General features: G+C 35.6%; 2 protein-coding genes across 4 annotated transcripts; both read right to left on the bottom strand.

Annotated features, from left to right (window-relative positions):
• Nucleotides 1–24: 24 nt before the first annotated feature.
• Nucleotides 25–8,651, bottom strand: LOC101216417 (ADP-ribosylation factor). Of its 2 annotated transcripts, XM_004143612.3 has the most exons (8): nt 8,514–8,651; nt 8,300–8,391; nt 6,493–6,583; nt 4,204–4,319; nt 2,794–2,853; nt 2,651–2,716; nt 597–798; nt 25–505 (listed from the first exon to the last, which is right to left on the bottom strand). In XM_004143612.3, the coding sequence occupies exons 2-7, from the start codon at nt 8,354–8,356 to the stop codon at nt 610–612; spliced, it is 579 nt and encodes a 192-aa protein (XP_004143660.1). In that variant the 5' UTR covers nt 8,357–8,391; nt 8,514–8,651; the 3' UTR covers nt 25–505; nt 597–609. The 2 variants fall into 2 exon arrangements, with proteins under 2 accessions (XP_004143660.1, XP_031741117.1); XM_031885257.1 differs by having other exon boundaries at nt 8,300–8,576.
• An 881-nt stretch (nt 8,652–9,532) lies between these two features.
• On the bottom strand, nt 9,533–17,935 carry LOC101212151 (general transcription factor IIH subunit 2). 2 transcript variants are annotated; one of them, XM_004143673.3, is made up of 5 exons: nt 17,677–17,935; nt 12,295–12,866; nt 11,305–11,766; nt 10,702–11,077; nt 9,533–10,153 (listed from the first exon to the last, which is right to left on the bottom strand). In XM_004143673.3, the coding sequence occupies exons 2-5, from the start codon at nt 12,574–12,576 to the stop codon at nt 10,002–10,004; spliced, it is 1,272 nt and encodes a 423-aa protein (XP_004143721.1). In that variant the 5' UTR covers nt 12,577–12,866; nt 17,677–17,935; the 3' UTR covers nt 9,533–10,001. The 2 variants fall into 2 exon arrangements, with proteins under 2 accessions (XP_004143721.1, XP_031741116.1); XM_031885256.1 differs by lacking the exon at nt 17,677–17,935 and adding an exon at nt 13,111–17,660.
• Nucleotides 17,936–18,071: the final 136 nt, after the last annotated feature.

Genomic DNA, 18,071 nt, shown 5'->3' on the forward strand with positions numbered 1-18,071 from the left:
AACAACACTATCACAACATCGTAGTACTAAGAGTTATATAATTGTGTGCATAAGGTACCAATTATCATATAAAAAATCAATGGTCTGAAACCAACCCTACAAGAAAAAGAAAATAGTTCTCTCCGCATCCAACCAGGGCTATACATCGACAATTCAAAAAAGGAGTCGAAACAAAACTGTTGACTTGAACGCTCCTTTTCTATCATCTGACATTTTTCCCAGCATCTCAAAATAATATACGAATGTAAAGAGAGATGGAAGGAAGGAGAGAGGAAATTATGTGCAAAAGCTTCTAAAGAAGATATTTTAATTAGGGGCAGACCTCCACTTTGGATTTTATATATATGGATATATATTACAATCTAGCCAGTTAACGTTCGCAAGGTCAAGGCCAAAGAGTAGGCACCTGATAATTTCAAGTTTGATAAGGGAAACAAGACATTCTGATTACAATTTGGGATCTGCAAAGTGAAGTGGAGTTAGCTTTCGACCAGCCAACCTGGACCTGCACAACACAACACAAAACAAATCTAAAATAAACAAGTTTGATAGGCTGAAACAGTAAAAAGGAAGATCAAGGGAAACTAAAATGAAACCTTTCGTATCTCTTTAAAATGATGTTCCTACTGAAGAATATCCAGCAGCTCTCATCTCCTTGAGAGTTCCAGCTAACCAGTCTAAACCCTCGTAAAGTCCATCTCCTCTGAGAGCACATGTTCCTTGTATATGCCATTTTCTGTGTTTGAGATCAAATAAACCAAGCCCTTGACATACTTCCATTGGCGTCATGGCTCCTTTCTGGATCACCAGAATCGTTCAAAGTTGGATTAGTATGATCTATGAAAATATCAAATTAATTATTGATACTACTACTGCATGAGAAATGATACTATTACTATTGCATGAGAAACCAAACTTGGACGAAAGGAAAAGCCTGTTGCAAGAAATAGCAGGGAAAAAAATACAACAGTAACAGGCTCCAGCCATGTCTGCATGGATGCTTTGAGGTGTCAGATTTTTAAAGCCTCATTTTCTTTTTTTAATATGCGGACCAACTTACGTGCACCTTGAAAAATCTCACGAGATAACCTGCTTGATCCAATAACATTTTGGTGTTAAAAGGAAACTCATAGAAAATTAATTCCTAGGCAAGTGACCACCCTAGATTGAACCCATGAAATCTTAGCCATTTATTAAGACTTCCATCTTCTTTTTTACCTTTAACAACCCACGATGGTTTGCCTCAGGGTTTCATCTACCTCACATAAAGGCTTTTGTAGAGGTTTTTGACCTTTTGCAGCACTTTCTTGTCAGTTTTTTCGTCTGATGTCTGTGTATGTTAGGTTTGGTTTGTCTCTTAGTTTCTTACCGGACTCTCTCTCTAAGTTTGTTATGCTTCATTGTTGAAGGATTTCTTCTCTATGCCATGTGTTCTTCATTAGTTATGTTTGTCTCTATTTGGAGATCTAGCATTTTGGAGTAGTGGTCCCTTATATCAATGGAAGCCTTGTTTCCAGGGAACCCTTCTCATAATCTGACAGGAGGAAAAAACCACCTACTGTGACCTTAAATGAAAAATCCTGTATGAGCCAAATCCACACCAAATTTCTCAGAAACTCAATTTCAAATGAAAACCACAAACTGACATCTCCATGGTAAATAAGCCAATTCCGGATCCTCTAACTAACATATACACAAAACATCCTCTAACGCACATATACACAAAGCAAAACATTGAGGCCACAAGGTTATCTAGTCATCTATAATTATTGGTCTTCATTCTCATTGCTGTAATAGGCTAGTTTTATTTGGGATATAGGGTTTTGGTGCTAAGGAGGTGTCAACCTAGTTGAGATGTCTGTGTCAACCTTTTGATCCCCTAATTTTTCTTTTGCTTGTTTAGACTTCTTTACTAGGCTCATTGTATAATTCTCTTGTACATTGAGTTCTTACTATTAATAAAGAAGCTTATCTCCGTTTAAAAAATATATAATTATTGCTAATAAGAAATAAAACCTTTCAGAAAACAATGCTTCTATATTTGAATTACGACCATACCATTCACAATTTGTTTTTTGAGATTGGGATGACACAAGGGCAATCAGACACAAACTTGAGGGGCCAGAAGCAATCTCCAAATCGCATATTCTACCTATGCCCTTCGTCACCATCAATCTAGATAATTTTCCCAATACCTCGTCCTCTACAAGTAGGAAAAAAAATCTGCTATTTTTCTTTGACCAAATTTAAGGACCTGATTTTTAAGATAACTACTAAAATACATTCAACTAAAAGCATCCATTATTCTAAAACAAATCCAATTGTCCAAATGAATATTAAATTTCAGAATTCAGTACTCTTATCCACTATTCACATCAGTTACAGGCCCTTTTCGCATCTTGGGCCTGTTAGAAACTAACCTTTGTTTCTATGAGACAGAAATTGTTTCAAAGTAAAGAGGTATATTACGACTAGCTTAGATCTTTACCACATAAGCACCTATTACTTGGCACTTTAGTGTGAATGTGTGAAATCGCAGGTTAAAGAGTTGATCTTTTGTCTTCCCAATCCCAAACGTAAGATAAAATTATGGATATAAAATATTAATTGTTTCCACAGTATGCACCATAAAAAGATGAGATTTACGTACCATATCCTGCTTATTCGCAAAGACCAATATGACACTGTTCAGCATAAATGGATCGTTAATGATGGCCTGAAAGAAATATTACAAATCAGTAAACAAAGGATACACCGCCATATTTAAATGCACAATGCGCCTTGGGCTATAACCTGAAATTCTGTTTTTGCCTTTACAATTCTCTCTCGGTCCAAGGAGTCCACCACATAAATCTGCATGAACAAAGCTGTCAGTACAAGGACTTGTTTCTGTTAGATGAATATTAGGCGAGAATGATCATAAATATTGAAAAGAAGAGTGAGGACAATAACAGAGAAATATTTGTGAGTGGTAGAAATTCCAATACTAAGCTAGTCTAAAGATGTCTTCCATAGCCAGCTTATCAATTAATTTGTCAAATTGCTACTTTGGAAATCCTTTAGTCAGAACATCAACAATTGACTCTCTGAATAAATCTATGGCTAAACCAAACTTTTTCAAAATGCTCAAACCAAGCTCATGATAACTGTTTAAAGACCATAGACAAACTTCTCTCGTCCACAGATTTTACAAGAGTTGCGCTGCGAACTAGAGAAGCTATTAGAGCTGCTCTGCGCTGCAAAATTAGTGGGAGATTTAAATTCCAAGATCTTATTAGTCATCCTATTTATGAAGTAGACCGCTGTGGGGGTTGCTCTGCTCCTTAAACACTTGAAAACATGCATGGAGAATTTCCGTTCAGTAGAGGAGTATCCCAACAAGCGTACTGATGAAAAATACCTTATGCTTTCTAAAACTCATTAGTAAATCAATAAAATATGTTATTCCATTAAGAGACGGCAACCAGGGTTCCGAAGACAATTAGTAGAAGTGCTAGCTAGGGTTTTCTAGGGATCTAGGTTTATTGTTCTCATGCCATGTTAAACCCCCATGGAACCCAAAAGCACAAGTTGATTAGTTATGGTAAATTTAAACTTACATCACTACTTTAACATTCCCTGATGTAATAAGAATAAGGCTAAAAGAAAGCCATAGTTAGTTAGAATAGAAGACAGCTGTAGTTAGTTAAAACAGTTAAATACTTAAGCATTTCATAAACAGTTTCCTTGTAACTACTTTGTAACAAACTTACAAAACCTTAATAAATACCACATCTCTTAGCCATTATTGGCAGAGAATTCATTTTGAAAAAGTATCGACTTTGATTTACATCATTCCCTTTCATTTCTGGATTTGAAAATTTTTAAAAGGTTGTCCATGTGTAAAATCAATATTAGTTGGGGAGAAAAGTGTCATTAGAGTTTGAATACATAACCTCCTACTTTGATACATGTGCATAAGCTGGTTCGGACACTCATGGATATATATATAAATAAATAAATGAAACCTCCTACTTTGATACCATCTTAATTTTGGGAGGATAAAAATATAGTGATATGTTAAGAAAAGCAATTTAGGACTTTCTTATACAGAAGAAATTACAAACATGGAAAAAAGCATATGGACAATAAGAGCCAATAGGTGACCATTAAAATTTAGACACCAATATTTGAAAATAGTAAAAATTCCAACACAGTCATTACCAGTCCATCTGTGTTATTGAAGTAGTGCCTCCACAACGGCCTCAATTTCTCTTGTCCTCCTACATCCCATACAGTGAACACAACATTTTTATACTGGACTTTCTCCACATTGAAACCTGCAGGGAAATTAACAAATCAATTTACCGCCACATAAACGGAAAAGATCTATCAGGTTATCCAAGTACCAAACGTCTATGAATGGCATAAGAAAAATTACTAGTGCCTGGTAATAATGACAAAGAAATGAAACAATTAGTAGCACAAGAAAGGCCAGAAAATCCCACACAAAAAATCAGATGACAACGGTGAGGTATATGAGGTCTTATGTACTATTCTTTCCTCTCTTCAGCCCTTTTCCCTTACCGCTCCTCTCTGTCCTTTCTCAATGGTTTAGTACTCTCCACAGCAAAAGCAATTGAGATTACTTCATAGAGGTAGCACTTTCAGATACAAGAATGACAGAACAACAACAGAAATCAAGACATAAACTTGATTGAACCTCCAAAGGCAGAAGCTCATAAGACAAGAGAGTTATACAATGAGCAAAGAAAGAGAGAGAGGTGGATCAACAAACACACCTGAGCATCTCAACTAAGTTGACACCCCTTAGTGCCCTCATCATATCCATAATGCGGAAAGGAAAGAAAGCCTAGGTCTCTTATAAGTTAAGTACCATGGCATGTTCTTTTCAAAAAAAAATGTAATTTTTTTATTTTGAAACAAATGCTAGATGGGTCTTTTGTTTTGAATGAGATGTAAGTGACTCAGATATTGCAAAATATATGAGCAATTTTTCAGTGATGAATGAAAAGAGCACAAAGAAACAAACACCGACAGCAAGGAAATATGAGAAACTTTTCAAAAGAAAAAAAGCCACACACAAGAAGGGTTCATTATAAACCTTTTTTCTCCCAGACAAGAACTGGGAGTTGGTGTTATTCCTTCTTAATGAGGTTGGCTAGTTTTAAGAATCTCCTTCTCAATGTATGAAGCTTTGGGACTTGTGTTAGAGGATACTTGTGGGAGTTTCAGTCAATGTGCTCCCGCCCTTCAAGCTTTAAAACAACATATAGAAGCATATATAAAAATCCAAGAAGACTGCTGGCCTTCATTTCATCTAACGTCAATTTGGTTAGGGTGATGAGTATTGATGTATTATATAGTCCACATGGCTCATTCCAAGATTGGGAGTTTTGACTGTATAGGATGGTTGCAGTAAAAATCCAAGAAGACTGCTGCCTTCATTCATCTAACGACAATTTGGTTAGGGTGATGAGTATTAATGTATTATATAGTCCACATGGCTCATTCCAAGATTGGGAGTTTTGACTGTATAGGATGGTTGCAGTTGAGGGCTTCACAGCAAAGAAGTAAACGTTTTGATCTCTACGTGATGTAGTAGGATTAGGGTATTATGATCAAATCCTTAATTGATTAGGATTAGGATTAGTTTCATTAGTTTATTAGGATTATGATTAGTTTCTTTGATTTATTAGGATTAGGATTAGTTTCTTTGGTTTATTAGGATTAGAATTAGTTTCTTGGTTTATTAGGATTAGGATTAGTTTCTTTTATTAATTAGGTATATGATTAGTTTGCTTTTCAATTCTCTATAAATAGAGCACTTGACTTCCGGTATGGATAACTTTTAATCATTATAAAATTCTCTCATTTGGTATATATCACTACAACAGAAGAAGATAATTGTGATTACAGAAATTCATCTCTTTCTTTCTCATAAATAAGAAGGTTAAAAGCCCATGGTTTCAGATCATTGAAGAACATAGAAACTCGGAATGAATGATATAAAGCCATGAGGTGTGCTCTAAGGCAAAAAGTTAATTTGTTTAGAGGTTACAAATGGATAGGAATGCTATTAGGATAGAAATGGGGATATAAGTAGGTATTAAGGGTATTTTAGTAATTAGCTAAGAAGTTTGTTACAAAACTTTGGTGATAAATACAAGGAGTGAAAAAGGAGGTGGTAGGTATAAATTAGAAATTAACTTAAAGATATTTTATTGGGTAATTACTTCAACGCCCACTTTTATTTTCAAAAGCTCATAAATTAGAAATGAATTATTAGTCAAATGTGCAAAAATGTCATAAACATTACTTCTTCTTCTGGCATTGTCACAAAAACACTCCACTAATCCTTGATTCAGGGAAGAAATAATTGGCCAGCACAGAAGTTATGTCACCATGAAATAGAGATATTAAATAAAACTCAATCAAAAAATTACTGCAATCCCTATATTCAGATTTGTTGTTTAATTGTGAAGAACCTACCAATTGTAGGAACCGTAGATAAGACTTCCCCAATGTGCAGCTTGTACAATATAGTTGTCTTGCCCGCTGCATCCAAGCCAAGCATGACAACCTAAACCACCTCAATGAAAAGTAGTAAACTATGTGATAATTTGAAACGAATAAGATAAACAATGATAGAAAATCTAAAAGGCATACGGAAATATAATCCATGAGGTGAACAAAGTAAATCCCATAGACCTTCTATGAACATCACAAAATCATCTCAAAGCATCTCTTTGGTGTTCTATCTCACAATCCTAAGAAGCGCATAAATTTGAGTTTGGCTAGTGCGCAATTGTCTGACATGTGTTAACTTAAAGACACTTAACACTTGTCTTATAGTATATATGTAATTATAGGAGCTTATTAGTCTTTTGTCCTTTATTGTATTTTCCTAGTCTTTATTTAGGGTTTCAGTGTATGCCTTTGCCTATATATACTGAATTCTATTGTATAGAATGAAGCAACGTGTTATTTCATATTTGTTGCAACTTCAACATGGTATCAGAGTTGTGTAGGGTTTAGAATATTTGTTTGACGGTTACCTTAGAGTTTGCACTTCTCACAAACTTCGGGTTTTTCATTTGAGTCATCGTTTTGGGTGACCATTTGACGACACCACCCAGCCCAAGAGAAGTGCCGCCGTATTCCACCGAGGTTTGCATTTTTCGTCACCGGAAACGCAGCACATGAGGCTTACACACCGCTGGAAGGGATCTATTTTCATCGGCACATGGAAGCACATGGGAGGTCCATTTGAGCTGCCATCAGTTGGGTTCGTCTCATAGCTCAGTTTTCGGTCAGTCTGTACCTTTAGTTTCACTGAAATTCATTCAGGTGTGACGATATTGGAAGAAAATCCGATTGTTTATAGGAGTTGTGGCTGTTTTGCCCTATTTTGTGGCTATTTTAGCTCGTTTTGTGGCTGTTTTTTGCTCAATTGGTCTGGTGTGGCTACTCCTTTGGTTTGGTGTGACTTGGTGAGGTTGTTACTATACTATAGCCGAACAAGATCCCATAGTGATGTCTAATTTGGTACAATTGCGGGTTCCTGTGTGCTTTTATGGAAAAGGAAGAATTCTTTGGAGCTGCACTTCCCGAGTGATTTTATGGCATCTTTGGAAGAAAAGGAATAGTAGAACCTTTGAAGATAAGTTTACTTCTTGTGATTTTTTTTTGGGTTCTTGTGCAGCACAGCGTCTTGGTGGGTTACAAATTACACTAAATTCTTTGGTAACTACAGTCTTGTTATGATTATTAACAATTGGGAAGCTCTTCTTGTATAGTTTTGTCGTGAGGGGGTTTCCTCTACCCCTCCCCTTAGGCTGTGTTTTTGTTTTCTTTTGCAATGTAATCCCCAGTTTCCTATCAGAGAACAACATCGAAGTAACACTTTGACCAAAGAGTTCGACTGAGACCTCCATCTCAAATTAAACATCAACGTTACCAAGACATATTAATGCAACTAGGTACAACAAGAAAAGAAAATCCCACAATCAGAAGAAAGTTCAATTACCCAGAACTAGTATTAGCCAAAAACCAAAACTTCATGCAGTTCCCAATCCCGCTAACACTCAATTTTCTGGCTATAGTGCCGCTAAACATAAAGTAAATCAACCGACTACAATTCTAAGCCAACTGTGGGACAGATTGAACAGCGGAATAGGGGGGGAAGAAATCAAGAAGTTGCATTTCTAATGAACAAAATCAAATGGGCACATAAGGGTATGAAATCCAATCGTAGAAAATAATTTAAAAAACAAAAATAAAGAAGAGTATATGATACCCGCATCTCAGAGTTGCCGAAAAATGAGTCGAAGAGCTTGCGAAAAGCTTGACCCATGTTCTTCCGATTGGTGGGTTTCAACTGCTCCCGATCTAAGTATGAAACAATGAAGAGGAAAACGGTTTGAAGTTTGTTTGATTGGTTTACTTTTTAGATAGAGAAAAAAAAAAAAGGTGAAATTGAAGAGGTGGAAGAGAATTTTCTGGGAAGAAACCTTGAAGAAAGAGTAGCGTATGAATGGTTTTTTCTTTTCTTTTTTGTTCTTTGTTCTTTGTTTTTATTGTTATTATTATTTTTAAAAAGATTCACACATAAAACCCTGTAGGTTGTATGTGTATCATTTTTAAATATTAGAAAACTAACCAATAGTTACAAAAATACTAATTATGTTTTACCTATGATAGATCACATTCTATCACATAAATATATATATATATATATATAGATAGATCGTGTTATTTTTGTGTTTTATTTATTAATGGCTAAAATAAACAATATAAATATTACATTGTTTCTTTGCAAAATGTTGTATTTCTTTTCCTTACATTTGGAAATGCCCGTTTGAATATAGATTATACATGTGATGTATAAGTTAAAAGGTAACTGTTTCCCTTTACTAGCAATTTAGTGTAGTTTTTCTTTAAAGGCTTGTCTATTCCTACACTTGCTCTTTTTGTCTACTCTTCCTCTTTTTTTCTCCACCCTGTCTTTCCATATGTGTTGGTCATTCGGGCATCTAGTCTTTGAAATAGTCTAAAAATGATTCTTTCGCTAAACTGAAAAATTTTATTTGTCTTTCATATTAATTAATGTGGATCTAACGGAAATATAAAAATGTCAATGAAAATTACATTTCATGCTCATATCCAAGTTGTTTGTTATGGAATAAAGCTATCGGAAGGAAGCTAGCTAGTTATTTTGGTCTAACCTTATGTACGATAAACTAAAATTAATGTTCATCTTTTTTTTTCTTGATTTGTTAGTGTCATCCTTTAGAAGTCAAGCAAATCGTCTTTGAATCATTCTAATTTTATCGACCATCCCCGAATGGACATTTTAACATTTAGTTGGCCTAACCTTTCTAAAGTTCCATTAGGTACGGTAGTTTTTGTCATGTCAAAGCATGCCCTTTTTCTTCCATTTTTCCAAGAACAATTATTGTCCTCATGAGCAAATATGATTACATTTTAATAACAATCACTATAATTATATTGGCTAATATTTACAACATTGTTACACGTGAGTGTTTATTGTTAATAGTAAACACTGAAGTTTCTGGCACAAGCTCCTTTAATAACTTAACTAAAAGAATGTGTATCAAAATACACCTGAATCAGATAATAATGAATATCAAGTTCTTACAAAATCTCATGAAAATGGAAAAATGTCTATTTGGGGGTCAATTTTGGGTACATTCAAGTAAAGTCGTCCATCCTGCAGCCTAGAAGGAAATTGGCTTTCAGCCTTTCATCTTGAAAAATTAATCTTCTAGCCAATTTCAACAATGACATTAAGTGTCAAAAAGTCACAAGCTTTGGATCTGGATGAAACATGAAAGACGACTGCATGGTAGCAGTGTGAGCCTTGGATTCAGCATTCATTCAACAGAGCTCTCATTGCAGCTTTTTACGCAAATGAACAGAGACAGAGAAGCGTCCTGTTTGGATTCGGTTAGGGCCATGTTGCATCTAAAAGTAGACATTCATTCGTCAGAAGTCGCTAATTTGGGACGCCTGAAACTCTCACAGCCAGGACAATTGTGCAAGCTCTCGTGAATATAAATATCACAATCAAGACAGAAGTGTTGTTTGCACTTTGGGCAAGAAACACGTATGCTTGGACTGTTACCTGTGCCTAAAATGAAAAGTACATTTGAATGGAGAGTGAAAATGTTAGATTCAGCAAATCATAAAGTAACAACAAATCATCCATGTTTATTTATTCTTACTTGGAAGTCACAAGTATAAGTAGCTCCTATTGCCATAAACAAAATCACGTATGAACAATATAATAAAAAGAAGTCACTCAACAGAGAAGGAAAAATCAAATCACATAGATAACAACTTAATTCCCTATGCTTTTTCAGTAGATTGTAGTACTGGTACTTACAATAATTGATATTGAAGAATGACCAAAACACGAACAAGAAATGTGGAAGATCTCTTATACACAACATTTTTTGCTTTAGGAGTCGAACATTGCAAGGCACTAACAAACAACTAGTAGTAAATACAATAAATATGTTCTTAATCTTCAAATCATCTGATTCTAAGATATCCCGATACAAAATGCTGACTAATTTGGCAACATGGCATGTGCACTATATTATTAGAAGACAACAAATGTCATAAAAAGAAGTTTAATTTGAGAGCTTCAAATATCATGTTTAATTGAGTTCTTACTAGGATTCATGAGGCTTTCTTGGCAGCCAAAGCAAACTTTTGGAAGTTGGTGTCGTGGGTCATGAAATACTTTATCAGAGACTTCATCAAATGGTATAATTGGAAAAAGATGATGATACGACCTAGCCAAATGGGGAGAGGAGATAAGCGTCAGTCCACAAATTCGACACTCTGTGGGAAGCTCACAAACCCGTGCTTTGCATCGAGGGCAAGTATAGCCCCCTCCAACTTTAGCTTCCTTGTGGCATGAACATATTGCAATGGAACTCTCTGCTGCTCTTTGTGGAAAACCCATCTTGATTAAATTAGGCATGGCAGAGTCTGCAATCGCTGGGGGTGGGGGTGCATGCTCCAATAGCAACTCTTTAAAGTGAGACTGTACATAAAACGCAAGACAAGTATTCCCCTAAGATTTAGGAAAACTTCCATATATAAAAACATCAATAAAATCTTGCTATAGCAATTAAACTTTGAACTTCTGTTTCATAACTGTGTTCTCTGTTACACTGTCATTAATGGTCAGTTCAATTAGCTGGTCAACTAAAAAAATAGCCATTTCAATTTCTCTCAATTTTGGAAAATTCACACATCTATTGAACTAACCTCATCCAATGCGACAGAGTACGAGCCACCAGTTTCTTGGCAGAGATGTCTGCAAATAAAAATTTCTGCAGTAAGACCAATAACTGAACACCTTATTTTAGAAGTTTTGCATTTCTGAACTGTCTCCATGATGTCCCCAGGATCGCAAGAATTAAGAGCAGAGTATAAGACTAAAACTTCTCGGTGCCCATATGATGGAATTTGATTTAGATAGCTGTGGACAAGTTCCAGACCATTCTGCAAGGAAGCATCACCTGAGCATTCCAGTTTACCCATTAACGCTTTAACATGAGATTCAGGACTTCCACCAAGATCTGTTAAGCAATTAGCAAAACCATCTTTTATAGTCACCAAACCAATCTGGCTGAGTGGATTTTGGTCAAAGAATTCCCTTACAAAAGCGTCTACATGTTTTGCCACCACAGCCATTCGACTTGGTCGGAAATCCATTTCTGTAGCAGCCTGCCCATGGTGGAATAAGCAAAATGAAAAAAATAGAAAAAGAAAAACTTCCATTCCATCACCATATATTCAAAGTTATTTATCTCCAGTAATTTACAGTTTTTATGAACATAAGTCATACTTGCTCCAAAAAAAAAAAAAAACTCAAGGCAGCACATTTTTCATTCACTACATAGTAGTTGGATTAAATGAGTAGCAATCCTCTATGGAATAACTGTGGAGATGCTTCTCCAAACCCTTTGAAACATAAACAGGGAACAAACAATTGGGGAGGCAACGAATTTATACCATATAACAGTTCTTAGGTAAGCTAAAAAAAAACCAATGCAATTTGATGGTTATGATATATTTCAGGAGAGACGCTATGCATTTAACTTCAACATTAGAACAAATTCAATTTCTCAATAAGAAGATGAGAGGGCAAGGCACAGAACCTCATAAATCAAACAGTTGAAACATTTACTAATGTAGTAAGTTATCACAAAAAAAACACTAATGTAGTAATAGTCATGGAAGAGAAAAGAATACCTTGGAGAAGTCAATGACAATATAGAGATAGCGAATAAGACCCTTCTGAATCCGAGCAGTGGTTGCTAAGGAAGAAAGGGTTCGAAGGCGCCTTCGATACTGGGCATGGTAAATTGCTTTATTGTCGATCGGACGAAGGAGTCCAGACTCATCCTCTTGCAGGGCTTCCCACGACCTATCATCCGCATAAGTCCTTTCCCATGCAGCAAGTCCATTGGCATCATCATCATCATCTTCTTCATCGGCTTCCCCATTCAATCGCCTATTTTCCCCATTGTTCATATTTAAGGACTATTTCAGAAGATATACACTTGTTGGGTTTTGAAACAAGATCAAATTGATGAGTCCCCACTACCTAAAACAAATTCTACTCACAAAAATCCCAACTTGGGGAATACAGTAGGTCGGTAAAAATATTTAGGTAATGGCGTCCTATTTGTCAATAGGAGGGATGAGGAATCAGCAATGTAGTCCAGTTGGGTTTGATTTCATTGGATTTCAATTACTTCTTCCAAACAAGCATTTGTGAAGCCCAGGTTCCAAGAAATGTTCTACCCCTAAGCCATCATCTTCTGGAAACAGTGAAGATAAATAAATCCAATCAACTTAGAGGGAACAAAAAAAGAGATGATCAACCGAATAATAGGAAGTAACAAATTCCTGGGGGAAACAAAATTACAAAAGATACACTGTTGAAAATTTAATTTATGTCAATATCGAAAAATTCTCTTCAATGACCATTAAAACCATAATACTGTGAAACCAAAAATGACAGTGTTTAACTGTCATCATCATTGTGTCAGTTAAAAAAATTACTTCTGGGTAACCTTTTCTCCATAAGTTTAGCAAGCATGATGCATCTCCCTTTCTTCAACTTAATGACAACCATAGAGGGAAATAGTGAAGCTGCTAAATCCAAGTGATGATCCAAGAGTTTATCTTAAACCACGTTAGTATAACTTGGCAGTATCTTTCAAGAGCAGGGAGAACAAAGGGTACACTTACCATAATATTTTCAAAGCAGAATATCGTTTTAAACATATTGCCTACTCTTCAATAATGAGCCCACTAGAAGATATAATCAATTAGATAGAAAACAAGAAAGATAGACTACAAAATTTGAAGGAGCCAACATAACATTAAACTACACCTAGTTTTATATTGCCTTCTTTGCAAATTAGAGATATTAATACAATTATGAACTAAAGAACTTTCTTGTAACAACCCAATTTTTTGAGGTCCCTACCCAGGGTCATTACTACTATGCATGCTATTTTAAAACCAAAACTAATTGGCCATTAGGCACATAAATATAGCAGACCTGAAAGTACACAAATCTAGTGTATAAATAGCTATAGGTAGGAGGGTAGTTGCCACTAACTTTATATGCAACATACAACGAGGGGTCTCACATTATATAATCATATCATAGTAACTTATAACTTTATAGCACATCCTTATAAATTGTCAATCATAAACCAGACATACCATAACATAAATTTTCTTAGCATGCCTTAAAATTTAATTAGATTTTGTTTGTCTCAAAGGCATTCTAGGAGGTTGATACCCAATTTATATCTAGATAATCTTTCCTTTGACTCACCGAACCCTTTTGAAATTCTAAAATATGGACCCAAAACAAATTTCAACTTTCAAACCCCTTAATCAAAGCTGTAAATTCATGCTAAAATGCTCTTAAATGTTTTACCTAACTGTCCTTTGTCAAGAAACTGTCTTAGGACCATTAATCACGATAACACAAATTATAGCATCAAAATTGAGCTCAAAAGTGACCTACGTGCCGTCATATTCTGCCCAACACAAGAGGAGCGCCACTGTATTCCACTGAGGTTTGCATTTTTCGTCACCGGAAACGCAGCACGTGAAGCTTATGTGCTGCTAGAAGGGATCTATCTTCGTCACCACACTTCGGCATATGGAAGCACGTGGGAGGCCCATTTGGGCTGCCGTTGGTTAGGTTCATCTTAGAGCTCGATTTTCGATCAGTCTGTGCCTTTAGTTTCATTGAAATTCATTCGAGTGTGACGATATTTAAAGAAAATCCGATTGTTTCTAGGGGTTGTGGCTGTTTTGCGCTATTTTGTGGCTATTTTGGCTCTTTTTGTGGCTATTTTTTGCTCAATTTGTCTGGTGTGGCACTCATTTGGTTTGGTGTGACTTGTTGAGGTTGTTACTATTCTATAGTTGAACAAGATCCCATAGTGATGTCTAATTTGGTTCAATTGCGGGTTCAATCTATTCGTGGTTTTTCTACTAAATCTCATAAGTACCAAAACCCATCAAAAGCTTCTCCTCCATCGTTGGCATGTGCTCCAATTACAACCATTGCTAGGTAACAAGAATCATTGTTTCCTTTCCTCCTCTACAAAATGGATCATAGACTTTGCTGCTACTGCTCATATGACAGATAATCCCAAATTATTTTATGCAATTTTGTGATCTAAATCCATTACCAGTGTTACCTTAGCAAATGGATCAAGGTCTTTTGTTATTAGATCTGGCACATAAAACTCACCCCATCCCTTTCTTTGTCATTTCTCCTACATTTACCTCAGTCGTCATTTAACTTGATCTCTATTAGTCAAATCACACGTGACCTTAATTGTTGTGTCTCATTCTTTCCTGTCTATTGCTTGTTTTAGGATCTTGAATAAAGAAGATTATTGGGAAAGGACATGGATCTAGAGGACTTTACAGTTTTGCTCACCAAGTATCGACATTAACAAATGTTGCCTATTCTAGAGTTTTTTCTCCTTTTAACGCCCATTGTTGTCTTGGTCATCCATCTCTCTCGGTCTTAAGAAAGTTTTGTCCTCAATTTCATAACTTGTCTTCATTGGATTGTGACTTATGTTAGTTTGCGAAATTTCAACATCTTAGCTCCAGTTTAGTTCATTCTTGTATTTGGAATTTGTGTTCTGTTGTGTCCAAAACTGGATTTAGATATTTTGTTACCTTTTTTATGATCATTCTCACATGACTTGATTATATTCTATGAAAAGTCGTTTTGAGTTACTTTGAAATTCGAACTCAGTTCGTGTGTGCCTTAAAAGCTTGAGAAGTGATAACGCTGGTGAGTATTTTTCAGAAGCACTTAATAATTTGTACCTTTGTACACATGGAATCATTCACCAATCATCTTGTGTTGATACTCCTCCCAAAATGGGGTTGCACAATGAAAGAATAGGCTTTGTCTTGAAACTGCATGAGTATTATCCTTTCGAATGCATGTTCCAAAGCATTTTTGGTCTGATGCAATTTCAACTTGTTTTCTCATAAACCGAATGCCTTCTTCTGTTCTTCAAGGTTAGATTCGTTATCATGTTCTCTTTCCAACAAAACAATTATTTCCTATTGAGCCTAAAATATTCAGTTGCACTTGTTTTGTTCGAGATATTCGTCCTACTTTGACAAAGTTAGACCCCAAGTCTTTGAAGTGCATTTTCTTAGGTTATTCTTGTGTTCAAAAAGGATGCAAATTTTACTGTCAAAGTTTGAAAAAATATTTTGTATCTTGAGACGTTACTTTCTTTGAGGACAAGTCTTTCACTACCTCTTTTTATTTATACTCTCATGTCTCCAATTCCCTCCCCACATCTGTCTCCGCTAGTGCCTACCCCTAATCGCCCGCCTATAACTAAAGTCTACTCTCGTCGGCAACAACCTCTAGATTAATGTTATGTCCCAAAAGACTCTTTGTTATCAAATCCAGGACCAAGTGATGAGCTTCTTATTGCCCTTCGAAAAGGTAAACGTTCTTTCACTTATCCTATTGCTTCTTGTGTATCTTATGACCAATTATCATCTCCTTCATGTTCGTTTGCTAAGTTTCTTCAATCTGTCTCAATACCTAAGACCGTTCATGAAGCTTTGTCTCATTTTAGTGGCATAATGCAAAAATTGAAGAGGTGAATGCCTTAGATTATAATGGTACTCAAGATTTAGTATCTCTTCCTGCAGGAAAGAAAACTGTTGGGTGTAATTGGGTGTTTGCAATTAAGGTTAATCTCGATGGATCAATAGCTCGTTTAAAAGCACGCCTTGTGGCTAAAGGTTATGTTTAGACGTATGGGGTTGATTACTTGATACGTTCTCTCTTGCTGCTAAGCTCACTTTTGTTAGGTTATTCTTTTCTATGGCAGCATCTCAATATTGGCCTTTACATCAACTTGACATAAAAATGCTTTTCTTCATGGTGATCTTCAGAAGGAAGTTTATATGGAGCAATGGCCTAGGCTTTTTGCTCAAGGGGAGAATGATAAAAACTACAATGAAATGCAAACTACCAAATGGTCCCCAACTTTTGTAGTTAATATAAATAAGAACAGTTCTTCCTTGGGTGGGTTGTATGGCAATGTTAAACTTTATGCCTATAAATCAATCATGATTTGCAGAGAACAACAAATTAACATCTACCACTTAGAACTCAAGAACGCAATTGTACAACTCATAGAATAGACCAAATCATATTCAAGTTCGGTCATAAATTAACATCTACCATTAAAATTGGGACACAAGTGGACCGTTTTCTCTATAATATAAGGTATGTGCAACCAATCAATAGCTCGTGAGACTGACCTCTTGTCAAAGTCAATTTGTAAAGTATATCTGATTCGTAGACCAACATTGATGACTGGATCTCAAAGTCATTTTCGTTGCGAGAGGGTGGAACAATCTCCTTGATACTTTTGGGTTGAAAAGTTTCCTTCCAAAGAAGGTGAATGACTAGATGATGGATAGTCCAAATGGTAGAAACTTCCATGGAAAAGGAAAAATCCTTTGGAACTGCACTTCCGGGGTGCTTTTGTGGCATCTTTGGAAGAAGAGGAATAGTAGAATTTTTGAAGATAAGTTTACTTCTTGTGATTCTTTTTGGGTTTTTGTGCAGCATACAGCCTCTTGGTGGAGTACAAATTACACTAAATTATTTTGTAACTACAGTCTTCTTGTGATTATTAACAATTGGGAAGCTCTTCTTGGGTTTCCTCTACCCCTTCCCTTAGGCTGTGTTTTTGTTTTCTTTTGCAATGTAATCCCCAGTTTCTTATCAGAAAACAAAATCGAAGTAACACTTTGACCAAAGAGTTTGACTGAGACCTCCATCTCAAATTAAACATCAACATCACCAAGACATATTAATGCAACTGGATACAATAAGTTAAGAAAATCCTACAATCAGAAGAAATCAACATTACGAAGACATATCAATGCAACCGTGGGACAGATTGAACAGCGGAATAGGGGGGGAATAAATCAATAAGTTGCATTTCTAATGAACAAAATCAAATGGGCACGTAAGGGTATGAAATCCAATCGTAGACAATAATCTACAAAACAAAAATAAAGAAGAATATATGATACCCTCATCTCGGACTTGCCGAAAAATGAGTCGAAGAGTTTGCGAAAAGCTTGACCCATGTTCTTCCGATTTGTGGGTTTAACTGCTCCCGATCTCCGAGTGTAAGTATGAACAATGAAGAGGAAAACAGTTTGAATTTTGTTTGATTCGTTTACTTTTTAGATAGAGAAGAACGGTGAAATTGAAGAGAGGAAGAGAATGTTGTGGGAAGAAAACCTTGAAGAAAGAGTAGCGTATGAGTGAGTTATTATTATTATTTTTTTCCTTTGTTCTTTGTTTTTCTTTTTATTATTACTTTTAAAAAATTAACACATAAGAGTAAAGATGGAATTGCAAAATGAACGAAAATAAGCAAATATATATTACATTTTAATCAATTAGGAATCACATTCTATTT

This window comes from Cucumis sativus, chromosome 5, assembly GCF_000004075.3.
Source record: "Cucumis sativus cultivar 9930 chromosome 5, Cucumber_9930_V3, whole genome shotgun sequence".
In the NCBI taxonomy this organism is placed as follows: domain Eukaryota; kingdom Viridiplantae; phylum Streptophyta; class Magnoliopsida; order Cucurbitales; family Cucurbitaceae; genus Cucumis; species Cucumis sativus.